This window comes from Pantherophis guttatus, chromosome 7 (assembly GCF_059756535.1).
Source record: "Pantherophis guttatus breed Tessera chromosome 7, ASM5975653v1, whole genome shotgun sequence".
Classification (NCBI taxonomy): domain Eukaryota; kingdom Metazoa; phylum Chordata; class Lepidosauria; order Squamata; family Colubridae; genus Pantherophis; species Pantherophis guttatus.
In genome coordinates this window covers 85,114,882-85,131,866 of record NC_142069.1, presented here as the reverse complement: position 1 = coordinate 85,131,866, position 16,985 = coordinate 85,114,882, and the positions used below count along the sequence as shown (strand labels likewise).

Genomic DNA, 16,985 nt, shown 5'->3' with positions numbered 1-16,985 from the left:
TGAATTTGACACCCTGGTCTAGTGGTTAAGGCACCAGGCTAGAAAACAGGAGACCATGAACAAGTAATTCACACCACACCGACTTGTGCCCTAAGATGTCAAACCATGTAGTAGGGCTGTACTACTACTATCCTCCTCCTTATCTTTCTTATTATCTATTCCTTTAACATCTTATGACTATCACTTTGTTGTTGGTATCTTACGATTTATGTTGATCGCTTTTATTTAGTATCCTATGACGATCGCTGAATGTTGTATCTTATGATTTATGATGATTGTATTTTATGATTATGATCATGATTAAACACTTGTTGCTTGTATGTACGCTGAGAGCTTCTGTCACCGGAGACAAATTCCTTGTGTGTCCAATCACACTTGGCCAACAAAGTATTGTGTTGTGTTGTGTTGTGTTGTGTTGTATTGTATTTTGTATTGTATTGTATTGTATTGTATTGTATTGTATTGTATTGTATTGTATTGTTGTATTGTATTGTATTGCATTCCATTCCATTCCATTTTCCCGCTTTTGGCATGAAAACCTGCTTGGTGACTTTGGGCCAGTCCCTCTCCCGCTCAGCCCACCCCACCTCACAGGGTTGTTGTGGGAAAACAAGACGAGGGAGGTGTGTTGGATATATTCGTCACCTTGAGTTGTTTGTAAAAATTAATAGACGGGATACAATTTAACAATCAATAAATAAGCAACACTTGCTATAACTATATTATCTTATAAAGTTCAGCTCCCAGGTGAAGTACGCTATGCGTTTCTCAACAAACTAAGAAGGGAGTCAGATTCCCAGATACCTAGAAATAACACCAAAGTTACAGAAACCATAGAATGCTCGGAAAACTTTAGGAATTGCTAGAAGATGCTACAAATTAATGAAGAAATTAGTGCAATCTAAGGTAGCCGGAAGGGAACGCGGTGGCTCAGTGGCTGAGATGCTTAGCTTGTCAATCGAAAGGTCGGCAGTTCAGTGGTTCGAATCCCTAGTGCCGCGTAACGGGGTGAGCTCCCATTACTTGTCCCAGCTTCTGCCAACCTAGCAGTTCGAAAGCATGTAAAAAATGCAAGTAGAAAAATAGGGGCCACATTTGGTGGGAAGGTAACAGCGTTCTGTGCACCTTTGGCGTCTAGTCATGCCGGCCACATGACCACGGAGACGTCTTTGGACAGCGCTGGCTCTTCGGCTTTGAAATGGAGATGATCACTGCCCCCTAGAGTCGGGAACGACTAGCACATATGTGCGAGGGGAACCTTTACCTTTACCTTCAAGGGAACGAGGGAGGCATGGAGTTCAGAAGAAACTTCAAAAGTTAAATTAGAATTTCTTGGATCAAAGGTCCCATGCCTGATCTAGCTGTATTCCTCCTCAAAAGATTGAAATTATAAACGAGGAAGCAAAAATGAAGAACGAAGGTACGAGTAATTTCTCCACAGGAGCTATTTTAGTCTCTGCAAAGAAGGAATCTGGTAGGTAATTTAGAAAGAATTGATATCAATCACCCAGTATTTAAGGTATAAGGTCTCCTGCTCGAGCAACCCTATCATTCTATCTTCTGCAATGAGATTTCTGTTTCCAGCCCATTTTCTTGACATTCCTCCCTGTGCTTCAATTTAGGCAAGGGCCCAACTTCTGATCTGCTTTGAATCCACTTCCTGGCTGGTTTACCTGTCCTGCAGAGCAAAAAATTAAAGCTAAGAAACGATCTGGCATTCGGTTTTGGCTTCTCCCTGGACACCTTGGAAAAAAAATTTCCACCTTTTGGAAAAAAAATTCATTCGGTTGGAACTGCTGGTAAGTTTGCTTTGGCTCCAGCCTAGGAGTCTATGTGCTGCCAAGGTGCCAACCCCATAAATATATAAAATGCCTGAAGGCTGTTGAATTATGCTAACCGTGGAAAAGCAAAGGAACCAGGAATGTATCAAGGAGAAGCATGGAATCATTTTGGACTGGTACATATATAAAATATATATTTCTGATGAGAAGCTGCTTAGTTCAGTTTCCTTTATGGTCATTGCACCTCGTACCACGAAATTAAATGCCATCTTCAGTGTACATTATACATATAAAAAAATAAATAAAACAAAAACACACACCCTTCACATTATATACAATTGAATTGATAAATATTGCATTAATATTGCATTATACAGTAGAATTCAATATAGTTACTGCCCTGGGATAGAAGCTGTTTTTCAGCCTATTTGTCCTTGCTTTTATTTTATTTTATTTTATTTTATTTTATTTTATTTTATTTTATTTTATTTTATTTTATTTTATTATTTAATTTAATTTAATTTAATTTAATTTAATTTTATTTTATTATTTTATTTTATTTAATTTAATTTTATTATTTTATTTTATTATATTATATATATTATATTATATTATATTATTTTATTTTATTTTATTTTATTTTATTTTATTTTATTTTATTTTATTTTATTTTATTTTATTTTATTTTATTTTATTTTATTTTATTTTATTTTATTTTTTTGCTTTAATTTATATGCCGCCCTTCTCCGGAGACTCAGGACGGCTTACAATGCGTTAAGCAATAGCCTTCATACTTTTGTATATTTATACAAAGTCAGCTTATTGCCCCCACAATCCGGGTCCTCATTTCACCTACCTTTGAAAGGATGGAAGGCTGAGTCAACCTTGAGCCTGGTGAGATTTGAACTTGCAGTAATTGCAAGCAGCAGATGTTAACAACAGTGCTTTAGTCCACTGTACTATCAGGCTCTTTTTATTGTCCTGTACCGTCTGCCAGATGGTAATAGTTCAAAAAAAAAAAAGTGGGGTACCCAGAATGAGATGGATCTTTAAGAATGTTTTGAACTTTCTTAAGGCAGCGGGAGCTATAAAGCTCTTCCAAAGAGGGGAGAGGGCAACCAACGATCCTCTGGGCAATGGTGTTGACCCTCTGGAGTGCTGTCCTATCTGCCACTGTGCAATTGGCAAATCATACACAGGCGCAGTAAGTTAAAATACTCTCTCTGGTGCAGTGGTAGAAGGTCACCAGCAGTTTTTCATTCACCTGTTGTTTCCTGAGAAGCCTCAGGTAGTATAATCTCTGCTGGGCCCTTTTGACCAGTGCTGCAATGTGAGCGCCCCAGGTCAGGTCCTCTTTTAGGATAACACCCAAAAACTTAAAACTGGCCACTTGCTCCACTCGGTCTCCATTGATAACCAAGGGCTGGATGTCTGATCTATTCCTTCTATAGTCCACTATAAGCTCCTTAGTGTTGTAGTCTGCCAACAGCCTGCGGAACTGGCAGCGGAGTCAGACAGTGAGGAGGCTGAGGAAGAACTTGGGCCAGTCCTGGAGGCTGGGGAAGGCCCGGATGAGGGCTCTGCATCGGAGGCAGAGATGGGGCCAGGGCCATCTGGGAGTGATGTGTGGACTCTTGAGCCTCCAGAGGCTGAGAGCAGAGAGGGAGAGGAACAGGAGGAGCCTGTTCCTAGTGCACGCATGAGAAGAGCTGCCAGAAGGCAAAAGCAGCTCAAGCAAAAAGGACGACTCAGGAGTAAGGCCAAGAGATGATTGGCCCCTCCCATAAGGCTTAAAAGACCAGCAACGGCTCTTGGGCTCTTTGTCGGAAAACAACGTTGATAGATTTGTTTCTTGTCTTGCTGCATTTATTTCTTGTCGGCGTCTTCTGCTTCTGAACTTTTACCAAGAAAAGCCTTTGGCAGTTTGCCTAATTAGACCAAGGTTGGTGATAAGGCTGAGGAATTGTGTTATGAAGAATTTGTTTTGAATTAGTTTGGACTACGCTGAGAATGAGCTAATTCTCAGCTGTTCTAATAAAGTCTGTTTTAAACTAATACTTATTGGGCCTGGGTCACAACACTTGGTCTTATTGGTGTTAAGGACCAAATTATTGTCTCCGCACCACGAGTGTGTGATGCTTGGTGAAGAATGCTTGGTGAAGAATATAAGTACAGGTTGACCTTGACGTACAACAGTTCATGTTGTGGCCCGGCACCGGCCAGCAGAGCTGGCAGCAGATTCGGACAGTGAGGAGATTGGGGAGGAACGTGGGCCAGTCCTGGAGTCTGGGGAAGGCTCGCACGAGGGCTCTGAATCGGAGCCAGAGAGAGGGCCAAGGTCGTGTGGTAGTTCTTTGCTGCCTCTGGAGTCTGCAGAGTCTGACATCAGCGAGGCAGAAGAACAGCGGGACCCTGTTCCCAGTGTGCGCATGCGCAGAGCTGCCAGGAGACAGGAACAGTTAAGGAAACAGGGTCGACTTGGGAGTAAGGCTTGGAGATGATTGGCCCCTCCCATAAGACATAAAAGAGAAGCGAACTGGACGTGAGCTTTTGCAGGAAGCAGTTAGTTCATCTGGCCGATTCAAGATTTGAAAGTTCTTTTTGTGACTCTGTGCCAAGTTTGGCCTTTCCCTGCGTCTGGAAATTAGCTCTCTGGCAGCGTTCCACGTGAGATAGGTGGGTGTCGATAACCTTCCTCTGAAAGACTGTTTATCAAGCTTTGCGGACTGTAAATGAAAGTAATTTTACAGCCGTATGAATTAAAGAGGTTTGCCGGGACTACGTTTGTGCTGTTTAATTTCTAAGGAAGCCTAGGTCAGAACAGTTCATTTAGTGACCGTTCAAAGGTACAATGAAAAATGTGATTTATGACCGTTTTTCACACCTACGACCGTAGCAGCCTCCCCATGGTCGCGTGATCAAAAATCAGAGGCTTGGCAATGGGTTCATACTTATGACCGTTGCTGTGTCCCACGGTCAGGTGATCAACTTTTGTCACCAACGACCGGGTGACTAACTTATCAACTGCAGTGATTCATTTAACAACTTATGGCAAGAAAGGACATAAAAAAATGGGGAAGCCAGTTTGGATTTAATGGCTGCATCATTCACTTAACAACTGAAGCGGTTCGTTTAACAACAGTGACCAAAAAGCATATACAATGGGGCAAAACTCACTTAACAAATGTCTCCCTTAACAACAGAAATTTTGGCCTCCATTGCGGTCATAAGTCGAGGACTATCTGTATTTAGCTTCTTAAAGCCAGCAAGGTCATGGTAGCACTGCCACCAGCTAAAACAGGCAGGCCAAATCCTACAACAATTAAATCAAAAGTTGTTCAACCAATTCGATTTACAACACCCGAGAGCGACCGCAAACAAGGACTCTAATATATACTTAGATTCTTGTAAACTCTTACTACATGCTGCTTCATTCCAAAGTGATCCAGGCCGCAATCGAATATTCAATATGCTTTTAATTTTCCAAATCTGATGGTTTTATGGGCAGCCTCTGACTGATTTACAGTCTTCTAACATCTGCGCTGACATGTAAAACATCTTTGTCTTTTTTTTTATGACAATTTTGTTCCACCAGTTATAGACATCATTATGTAGTTAAGTTGGACCATAAGGAAGGCTGAGCGCCAAAGAATGGAGGCCTTTGAACGATTGTGCTGGAGAAGACTCCTGCGAGTCCCTTGGACTGCAAGGCGATCGAACCGGTCAGTCCTAGAGGAGATCAACCCTGATTGCTCTTTAGAAGGCCAGATCCTGAAGATGAAACTCAGATACTTTGGCCACCTAATGAGAAGGAAGGACTCACTGGAGAAGAGCCTAATGCTGGGAAAGATTGAGGGCAAAAGAATAAGGGGACGGCAGAGAACGAGGTGGCTGGATGGAGTCACCGAAGCAGTAGGCGTGAGCTTAAATGGTCTCCAGAGGATGGTAGAGGACAGGAAGGCCTGGAGGAACATTGTCCATGGGGTCGCGATGGGTCAGACACAACTTCGCAACTAACAACAACAACAACAATGTAGTTAAGACTGTGTGTTTCTAGGATAAATGAAAGCACGATGAAGGTTTAAACCTTTAAAATGGGGGGGGGGAAGATATTTGAGATGTTAGATTTTCTGCTGATTGGTTAGGGACACAATACATATTTTATAGAACACTTCATTCCTAGACACATTGTTAGGCGAGATCCTGGCATTAATTTGATTTGTGTATTTCTATGATAACAAGAACAAATCAATAATGGGGTACGGCAGGGGTGAAATCCACTTACGTTCATTACCGGTTCGCAAATGGGAGCATGCGCAGAGCATCAAAAACGGGACGTGATGACATCCGGGCGGGTGGGCGGAGCCTGCCGGCGCCGCTACCAGTTTGCCCGAGCCGGATAGAGCCCATACCCATTTCACCACTGGGGTACGGAGTAACTGAACTGGCATTGAAAAATTACTTGTTTCCATATAAGTGTTTACAGATATTCCTCGGCTTACGACTACGATCGAGTGCAAAATTGAATGCGGTATACAAATTGATAAGTTTTAAATTACGGGCCAAATCTATTTAATTATTTTAATTCTATTTTTAACTGTAACTTTATGTATAAATGTTTTTATTTTGGCTGTTCACCGCCCTGAGTCCGAAAGGAGAAGGGCGGTATAGAAGTTTGAATAATAAATAAATAAATAAATAAATAAATAAATAAATAAATAAATAAATAAATAAATAAATTAAAAATAAAAAATTTCTGTTGCTAAGCGAGATATTTATTAAGAGAATTTAGCCGCAGGTTACCTTTCTTGCCACAGCTGTTAAGTGAATCACTACAGTTGTCAAATTAGTAACCCGGTTGTTAAGTGAATCTGGCTTCCCCATTGGCTTTGCTTGTCACAAGGTCGCAAAAGGGGAATCACCTGACCCTGGGATACTGCAATCGTCATAAGTGTGAGTTCAGTTGCCGAGCGTCTGAATTTTGATCACGTGACCACGGGTCGTGCCATGGTCGTAAGCGTGCAAAATGGCGATAGGTCACTTTTTTCAGTCCTGTTGTAACTTTGAATGGTCACTAAGTGAACTGTTATAAGTACGACCTTTACTTGCTTACAGTTTTGCACGTATGAGAAGAAAATATGATTGATTAGAAAAAAATTGGTCATGGGAAATATCGCTAATGGATATTTTCTTTGCTGGAAAGTGAAAGGATGGCTGGTACTAGAACAGTGATGGCTAACCTTTTTGCCATCGCGTACCAGGAAAGTGGGGGGCGGGGCAGGTTCATGCGCACGCATGCCCACACCCATAATTCTATGCGCTCCGCCCTGTGCATGCATCCGTAACCCCCCTCTGCCCCGCTCCTGGCACACGATGGCCCGGTAGGTCCGTTTTTCTTTCTCACCTGGGTCCAGATCCTCTCTGTGCATCTGGGGAGGGTGTAAACAGCCTTCCCCACTTCCTCGGAGGCCCTCCAGAGGCCTGAAACGGCCATTTCCCAACTCCCGGTGGGACAGGAAGTGACTTTTTTGCTGTCCCCAGCCTCCAGAGACTCCTAGAGACTCGGTTTCAGGCCTCCGGAGGGCCTCCAAGGTGGTGGGGAAGGCTGTTTTCACCCTCCCCAGATGTACAGAGAGGATTTGGAGCCAGATGAGAAACAAAAACGGGCCTTCCCCCTCCCACCCCCAGGCCCTCCAGAGGCAGGAAACAGCCTGTTTCCCTACTTCTGGTGGGCCCGAAAATCAGCTGGCCAGCGCATGCGCACGCGCCACAGCTGAGCTGACGTGCCCACTGATATGGTTACGCATGCCACCGGTGGCATGCATGCCATAGGTTCGCCATCACGGTACTAGAATCTGCCTGAAGACTTCAACTTGTATACAGGTAGTCCTTGACTTACGTTAGTTTGTTTAGTGACCGTTCGAAGTTATGACGGGACTGAAAAAAGTGATTTATGACTGTTGAACTATGTGAACAAGTGTTTATTTTCCTGTGATCACTATTCCTTGACAAATTGAAAAGATCCTATTTTTTGTTTCTAAAATATTTGCAAATAAGGTTTTCAACCTTCATTGAATCCTCAGAAATATATATTCAAAACAGTGAAATATTGATTGAGGCATCTTCAACATATCCTGATCCCATTCTTTTTCATTGTTATTGCTGAGTCAACAAATTTGATGTATTTGATAGGTAGTCCTCGACTTACAACGGTTCATTTAGTGACCGTCACTGAAAAAAGTGATTTATGACCATTTTTCACACTTACAACTGTTGTAGCATCCCCCTGATCACGTGATCAAAATTTGGATGCTTGGCAACTGGCTCCTATTTACGACGGTTGCAGTGTCCCCGGGTCATGTGATCCCCATTTGCGACCTTCTGCGAGCAAAGTCAATGAGGAAGCCAGATTCACTTAACAACCGTGTTACTAAGTTCACCACTGCAGTGATTCACTTAACAACTGTGTCAAGAAAGGTCGTAAAACGGGGCAAAACTCCCTTAACAACTAGCTCAGCGAGAGAAATGTTGGGCTCAAATAGGGTCGTAGGTCGAGGATTACCTACACTTGATGCATTTGAAATGAAAGGATATTTTTGCACGATCATTGAATTCATCAGGAACTTTCTCTCTTTCTGTTATGGCCCGCCAATGGCCTGTGCGGATTGTGGCTGATCCCGACGACGAGAAGGCTGGTGTGGTGTCATGCCAGCAACCTGCGCAGCCGGTGCTCACATCGGACAGCGAGGAGGCTGAAGAGGATGTGGTGCCAGAGGCAGAGACTCAGCCAGGGCCTTCAGAACCTCCAGAGGCTCCTTCAAGTGGAGAGAGCGAAGTGGAGGAGCCTCTCCTCAATGCTCGAGCACGCAGGGCTGCCAGAAGGCAGGAGTGGCTACTCAGGAGGAGGAGGTCTCCTCGAGAGTAAGGCTTGAGGATAATTGGCCACTCCCTTAGCCTATTTAAGTCACACGCGGTTAGTAAGTTTCTTGCTGGAAACAACTTGTAATTATCATCAGAGCATTTTTGGAAAAGTCTTATCGTATCTTGTTTTCTGGGCTGGTTGCCAACCTTTGCCGGACTTTGGTTTATTCTTGCTACTTAATAAATTTGATAAGGACCATTGGTGTGTGTCTATATCCTCGGAAATCCGGAGCTGGGGCAGAACACTTTCCTCTTCATTATCTTTTGATTTTTTCAGGAATCCGCTGGAGCAACTGAAGGCAGAACCATAGAATAGTATAACAGAGTTGGAAGGGGACCCTGGAGATCTTCTAGTCCAACCCCCTGCTTAGGCAGGAAACCCTTCACCACTTCAGACAAATGGTTATCCAACCTCTTCTTCAAAACTTCCAGTGTTGGAGCATCCACAACTTCTGGAGGCAAGTTGTTCCACTGGTTAATTTTTCTAACTGTCAGGAAATTTCTCCTTAGTTCTAGGTTGCTTCTCTCCTTGATTAGTTTCCACCCTTTGCTTCTTGTCCTGCCCTCAGGTGCTTTGGAGAATAGCTTGACTCCCTCTTCTTTGTGGCAGCCCCTGAGATACTGGAACACTGCTATCATGTCTCCCCTAGTCCTTGTTTTCATTAAACTAGACATGCCCAGTTCCTGCAACCGTTCTTCATATGTTTTAGCCTCCATTCCCATAAATCATCTTTGTTGCTCTTCTCTGCACTCTTTCTAGAGGAGAGCTTATAGTGCACAGCCAAAAACCTTCATCGCCCCTTCGTTTACCCTGGAAATGCTGAATCTTAAACTACATAATGATGTCTATAACAGATGGAACAAAATTGTCATAAAAAGGATCCTCAGGGAGAACGAAAGGCAGGTTGATTGTTAACAGAAATCGGTCTGCGAGAAAGACAGCCAAATTTCTTACTCTACAGAGTTGGCTGCCCTGCTGTTATATTTGTGTGGTAAGCCCCCCCCCCCCCTCCCTCTCCTAGAAGAATGAAATATTTTGGGAAATATTAAAAAGGGCCAGAATATTGTATTTCCCCCAAGGGAGAAATGGAGAAACATGCTTTTGTTACGTGAATCATTGCAGTTGTTAAGTTAGTCACAGGGTTGTTAAGGGGATCTGGTTTTTCCACTGATTTTGCTTGTGAAAACGTCACAAAAATTGATCACGGTTCGAAGCGCGAAAACGGTTTCGGTTCCGTTGTAACTTCGAACGGTCAATAAATGAACGGTTATAAGTCAAGAACTACCTGTGTTTACAGAAAACCTGTAATTCTTTCCTCACAGGGCTGCCAAAATCAGGATCATTCAACAGAAATTGTCACATTCTTAATATGCAAAGAGAAATACTACTAGTTTAAAGACGCCATCTTCTGGCAAATATATAGCACCTCTCTCTATTTCTTAGAAAAAAGATTTTCAACCACTTTGCACAAGATTGAATGTAAATAGTCTTCGATATATAACCACAATTGAGCCCAAAATTTCTGTAAGTAAGACAATTGTTGCAACAGTCATGTGAATCCCCATCATAAGTCACTGTTGTCACTTTGGTCACTAAGTGAATGATTCTAAGTCAAGGACCACCTGGACAATACAGGTAGGCCTCAACTTATGATCACAATTGAGCCCATCATTTCCGTTGCTAACTGAGACTTTTGTTAAGTGAATTTTGCCCTAATTTACGACCTTTCTTGCCACAGTTCTTAAGTGAATCACTGCAGTTGTTAATTTAGTAACCCGGTTGTTAAGTGAATTTGGCTTCCTCATTGATTTTGTTTGTCAGAAGATCGCCAAATGGGGATCACATGACCCCTGGGGATACTTCAACCGTCATAAATATGAGTCAAAATATGAATTTTGATTACGTGATCCTGGGGATGCTGCAACGGTCGTTAAGTGACCGTAAGTGTGAAAAACGGTCATAACAGAGGTGGGTTTCAGCAGGTTCTGACCAGTTCTGGAGAACCGGTAGCAGAAATTTTGAGTAGTTCGGAGAACCGGTAAATACCACCTTTGACTGGCTCCGCCCCCATTTATTCTCTGCCTCCTGAGTCCCAGCTGATCGGGAGGGAATGGAGATTTTACAGTATCCTTCCCTGGAGTGGGGAGGGAATGGAGATTTTACAGTATCCTTCCCCTGAAGTAGGGAGGGAACGGAGATTTTACAGTATCCTTTCCCTGGAGTGGGGAGGGAATGGAGATTTTACAGTATCCTTCCCCTGAAGTAGGGAGGGAATGGAGATTTTACAGTATCCTTCTCCTGGAGTGGGGAGGGAATGGAGATTTTACAGTATCCTTCCCCTGCCACGTCCACCAAGCTACGTCCACCAAGCCACGCCCACAGAACCGGTAGTAAAAAAAATTGAAACCCACCACTGGGTCATATATACTTTTTTCAGTCCGATTATATCTTTGAATGGTCACTAAATGAACAGTTGTAAATCAAGGTCTACCTGTATTAGGATTCTGCCAAACGAGATGATTGTCATCTTTAAAAAAATACAAAAAAATCTACTACATTAACTTTGCCACTGTGTTCTATTAAGAATCACGGCCCAGATAAGCCTATTTAAGGCTGGACAAGGGAATTTTTTTTAATAAAATGGGCTGAAGACTGCTGTTTAGTTTTCATGTACTACATGCAACATGAAAAATGACTTCTGTCAATCATTATTGTCAATCAATAATGCAACGTTGAGATAAGCATAACATTATTTTTCAGATTTAGATTTTTAGAATATTTTTTTTTCTGATAAAAGATACCTACTGAAGCACAGGAAGAATTAGCGGCAGATGCAAGTATAAAAATAACATAATTCTTCTCACATTGTTTAATATTAAACAATATACCTTTTAGTGTAACCTAATTTACCTCATGGTTCTCACTTACACTTTCTTGTGATACAGAAATATCAGTATTTCCTTGAAGAGTTCCCAAACAGGTAACGTCCCCTCCTTTTGCTCGGATATCAATTTTCTGACTCTGAAAAAAAACTGCATTGGTGTTAAAAGAGTTTACTTTCTTTTTCTTCAAAGATTCATTTCCCGGTTATGACACATTCTAACTTTCAAATCTGATCTTTGAACTTTCCTGGAAAATGAACACCTGTATGGAAGCTGTTTTTCAATTAGTTCTACGCAGTGGTGAAATCCAATTTTTTTTTTTACTACCGGTTCTGTGGGCGTGGCTTGGTGGGCGTGATGTGGCTTGGTGGGCGTGGCAGGGGAAGGATACTGCAAAATCCCCATTCCCTCCCCACTCCTAGGGGAATGATATTGCAAAATCTCCATTCCCACCCCACTCTGGGGCCAGCCAGAGGCGGTATTTGCCGGTTCTCCGAACTACTCAAAATTTCCGCTACCAGTTCTCCAGAACCTGTCAGAACTTGCTGGATTTCACCCCTGGTTCTATAGCATATTCTGATAACGTTGAATTACTGTCCATTATGCAGCTCTTAAAGGTAAACAAGCAACCTACGATGCTAGGAATTTCAGATCGGATCTCTGTATTTAAAAACTATTAAGACTAAAGAGCTACTGAGTATCAGTTATCCTGAGCTAAATACAGGTAGTCCTCAAATTACAACAGTTCGTTTTGTGACATTCAAAGTAATTGAGTTATTTCCTTCCTCTTACTTTCTACTATATACATTCCCCATTTTTCCCATCCTTTATTATCATTATCTTTATCGTCCCTTTATTTTTAATTTTCTTCATTTACAATATTTTGCACATTTGTCACCTTCTTCTCTCCATCATTTATTCACATTTACTTTCCCTAATCTCAAGCCAATCATACCACTTAGTCCATACTCGATACTATTCTGTATCTTCCTTTTCTTTTATTTCTTTCGTTAATTCATCCATCTCGGCACAGTCCAGGATTTTCTTAATTATTTCTTCCTCTGTTGGGATCTTTTCACTTTTCCAGGACTGTGCGTAGATTATCCTTGCTGCTGTAATTATATGCAGAATCAAATATCTAATTTCTTTACTGTAAGTTCTGTTCAATATCCCCAGTAAAAACGTTTCTGGTTTCCAATCCACATTATATCCAATTATCTCTTCTATCCAACTTCTAATTTTAATCCAATATTTTTTTGCATTGGGACATGTCCACCAGAGATGATAATATGTTCTGGGGACTTTTTTACATTTCCAACATTTTGGAGATATGTAAAAAGAAACACATATCATGTGTTTGTGTTTTGTAAGTTGTGTTGTGTTGTTGTGGTAAAACCAATAAAAACTTTAAAAAACAACAACAAAGTAATTAAGTTATGTTCAAAGTTAAAACGGCCCTGAAAAAAGTGACTTATGCCCGTTTTTCACAGTTACGACTTTTGTAGCATCCCCATGATCATGTGATCAAAATTCAGATGCTTGGCTTCATATTTATGACCGTTGCTGTGTCCCAAAGTCATGTGATTACCTTTTATGACCATCTGACAAGTAAACTCAATGGTTGATTCACTTAGTAACCAGGTTATTAATCACTGCAGTGATTCATTTAACAGCTGTGGCAAGGAAGGTCGTAAAATGGGGCAAAACTTACTTAACAAATGTCTCACTTAACAACTGAAATCTTGGGCTCAATTGTGGTCGTAAATTGAGGACTATCTGTACTGCTCGTTATCCAACTCTTAAAAGATAAAAAAAGCTAGGAATTTCAGATCGAATCTCTGTATTTAAGTCCGCAAAAAAACGTATGGAATCTGTAAATCTAAAGAGCTATTAAATGTCAGCTGTTCTGAGGTAAATAGACTAGCATTCTGAAGCGGAATAAAAAGGGATGCCTCTGATTTTCTGAAAAGGATACATAAAGTAAGGAAGGTGATGGTTAATTTGACAATCCTATTCACAACTGTCAAGAAGTAAAATTTATTGAATTCAGTGGTACCCATTTCAGAGAACTGCACCCAGGATTTCAGCTCAGTGAAGTGGGCCAGTGACATGATTGCAGGGGTGGGATTCAGCCGATTCGGGCGAAACGGATGATAATTTACATCTGGTTCGCCGAACCGGTAGTTGCAAGGACTGGCTGGCCTCGCCCACCCCGCCCCTCTCAGGAGTCTCCACGCGGCCCATTTTGGATGCAGGTAAGTGCAGGGCCCGCGAAGAGGCTCTGGGAGGGTGAAAAACGGGCCTCCTGGAAGTTCCAGAAGTCCAGAAATGGGCCCGTTTCCGGCCTCCAGAGGTCCTCCGGAGCCCGGGGTTGGCCATTTTCGCCCTCCCGGAGGCTCAAGGAAAGCCTCCGGAGCCTGGGGAGGGTGAAAACGCCCCCCTCCCCTGATGTGCTGCAGGAGACTGAGTAGGCCACGCCCCCATGGCCACACCCACCCAGCAACCAGGCAGAGAACTGGTTGCTAAAAAAATTTCAATCCCCCCCACCTTCACGATTGTTTAAGGATTTAAAGCCCAGCCAAGAAATGCTTGTGGAGATTTTTAAAAAATAATTCCATTTGTGAGCAGCAAAAATGTCAGATACAGGGAATCAATCTACTGGATGTGAAATCATCTTGCATCTGCAAGAAGTAACCCTGCGATAAAGGACATTTATGACGCTGAAGATTTCTTATAATTCTTAAAACAAAGAAAGGCCAGGATGAGAGACCGGTACCTTTATTGACTTCAATAGACTCGCTCCTTTCTCTGTTTCTACATTGCAGGAAGCAGACTGCATTTGTTCAATCGTCACAGAGCCACTTCCTGATGTCTTGATATCCAAATCTAAAATCAATTTTAAAAAGTGAACAAGGAATGGAGATCAGAACAGTCTTAAGTTAAGATTTCGTGATGTCAGCAAATGAAATACAGAGAGCAAGATCCTGCTTGCAAAGCATATCTGTTTTATTCCCTAAATAAAACTTCACCCTCTGAACCAGTCGTGAAATCCAAATTTATTTACTACCGGTTCTGTGGGCGTGGCTTGGTGGATGTGGTGTGGCTTGGTGGGCGTGGCAAAGGAAGGATACTGCAAAATCTCCATTCCCACCCTACTCCAGGGGAAGGATCCTGTAAAGTCTCCATTCCCTCCCCATTCCAGGGGAAGGATACTGCAAAATTTCCATTCCCACCCCACTCCAGGGGAACAGTACTGCAAAATCCACATTCCGCCCCCACTCCTGGGGGAAAGTTATTGCAAAATTTCCATTCCCATCCCACTCTAGGGCCAGCCAGAGTTGCTATTTGCCAGTTCTCTGAACTACTCAAAATTTCTGCTACCGGTTCTCTGAACTGCTCAAAATTTCCGCTACCGGTTCTCCAGAACCTGTCAGAACCTGCTGGATTTCACCCCTGCTCTGAACCATTCAAGATATATTGGGTGACAACTCCTTTAATGGTGCTAAGAATTCTTGCAGTTCTAGTCAAATAGCCCAAGGAGACTTTGGTTCACGGGAGTCAAACTCGCTGCCGTCACGTAACGTTTCATGATGTTTTTCCCCTTCGCGGAGCTGGGGTGGGTGTGGCCTGTGCGTGACGCATCCAGCCCGCGGGTCGCCAGTTTGATACAGTTTGAGGTGGGTTTCAGCAGGTTTCAGCGCCCCCCCGTGTTATTCTTACCTTTTATTTGGCCCCACCCCCAATCTATTGCTGCCTCCTGAGTCCCAGCTGATAGCTAGAGGGAAAAAAATTGTTTAAACTCTTGCGGGGGGGAGGGGGGCTTCAAAGGGCCACCCTACAGCTGATCAGTGTTAAAAGAAAACAAATGAGTAGACCGGTGCCTGCAAAAATAAATGGGTAGACCAGTGCCTGTAAAAATACATGAGTAGATCAGTGCCTGCAAAAATGACTGGGTAGACCGGTACAGCTCTGCAAGCCGTTAAAAGCCTTGTAGACCAGTACCTCTGCTAAATCCTAAATAATTGTCACATGACCATCAAGCCACGCCCACAAAATAAGCCACGCCCACAGAACCGGTAGTAAAAAAAATTTAGAACCCACCCCTGACTCCAGCTACCAGCCCTGGACGACATCTTTGAATCTCATTGTTTGAGGAAGTTGCATAATATTCTCAGAGACTCTTCCCATCCTGCTTACAATCTTTTTGGACTGTTGCCTTCTGGCAGAAGATACAGAACAATTAAAACTCGGACCGCACGTTTTCTGAATAGTTTTTATCCCAGAGGAATAATTGCACTCAACAATGAACTAAAGGGCCACCATCAAGTGAGCTGTTGGACTGCATTACTTGGTCTGTTGTGTGGATATTTGGGTGGATATTTAGGGGTGGGTGGGAGTGCCTTTGGGGATTGTTATGCGTGTTGGACCTGGTCTTTGGGTGTTAAGTGAATTTCGTTGTATGGGTATTCTGTGTATACACATACAATGACAATAAAGTTATTATTATATTATAAACTGCAGTGATTTGCTTAACCACCGTGGCAAAAAAAAAAATGGCAGAGCAAAACTCACTTCCCCACTGCCTCGCTTAGCGACAGAAACTTTGGGCTCAATTGCGGCCGTAAGACGAGGGCTGCTTGTATTCTATCACGCCGCACCCACCCACCCACCCTTTCTGCACCTACCAAATTTGACAGGGGTCCTCACATCCAGGGAAGCCGCGCCGTCCACGCCATCGGAAATGATCATCACCTCCTTACGGGCCTCGTCATAATTCACAAGCAGATCCTTGGGATCGGAATCCCTCCCTTTAAGGGCAACCAATACCTGGTCAGAATCGGGGTACTTATGGGGGTCCAGGGCACCCACTGTTATGTTGCAAGGGAGACGCGCCTTCAGCAGACCAAAAGGACTGACCATCAAAGTCCACTCCTTGACAACATTTGGGTCCTTTTCTGCAGCAGGACCCAGGTTTGCGTTACTTGTGAACAACAAGCCCAGTTGGTGGGGCCATCTCCCCATCAGCAAACCACGATTGCTCCTTGCTAACGCCTTCCCCGCCAGGTAGAACCATCCAGGCAACTTGCCTTGCATTGTCTTGTTGAGTCCTTGTTCTATATGGGGATGTTTTGCCTAAGATCCCCTCTTTTTAATTTTTTTTATAAATTCCCCCCCCCCCAATTTTTGCATGGGGTGGGGATCAACTGGATCAGAACCCCCTCTTACAAGCCCACCCTTTCTCCCCACGCAAAAAAAAATCGCGCGTTGCATCCAACCGGAGATGCACAAAAAACCCCGCACAAAAAGTTGCAATTATTCTACTACCCCGGACATGTCAAACTTGCAGCGAGGGCTGCTGGGAATTGTGGTTTCCCCGCCCGGGAGAAAAGCACGCAAGCG

General features: G+C 43.0%; 1 protein-coding gene across 6 annotated transcripts in view; it reads right to left on the bottom strand.

Moving 5' to 3' along the window:
- The window catches only part of FAM185A (family with sequence similarity 185 member A), a 67,647-nt gene extending 50,686 nt beyond the window's left edge, over nucleotides 1-16,961 (bottom strand). For 3 of the 6 annotated variants that reach the window (XM_087873333.1, XM_087873335.1, XM_087873337.1), the window contains exons 1-3: nucleotides 16,271-16,961; nucleotides 14,362-14,471; nucleotides 11,614-11,724 (exon numbers count right to left, since the gene is read on the bottom strand). In XM_087873333.1, the coding sequence (XP_087729459.1) occupies nucleotides 11,614-11,724; nucleotides 14,362-14,471; nucleotides 16,271-16,679 (630 nt within the window). In that variant the 5' untranslated portion in view covers nucleotides 16,680-16,961. The remainder of the gene's footprint in view (nucleotides 1-11,613; nucleotides 11,725-14,361; nucleotides 14,472-16,270) is intronic. The other 3 variants (XM_087873334.1, XM_087873338.1, XM_087873336.1) reach the window with 2 other exon arrangements.
- Nucleotides 16,962-16,985: the final 24 nt, after the last annotated feature.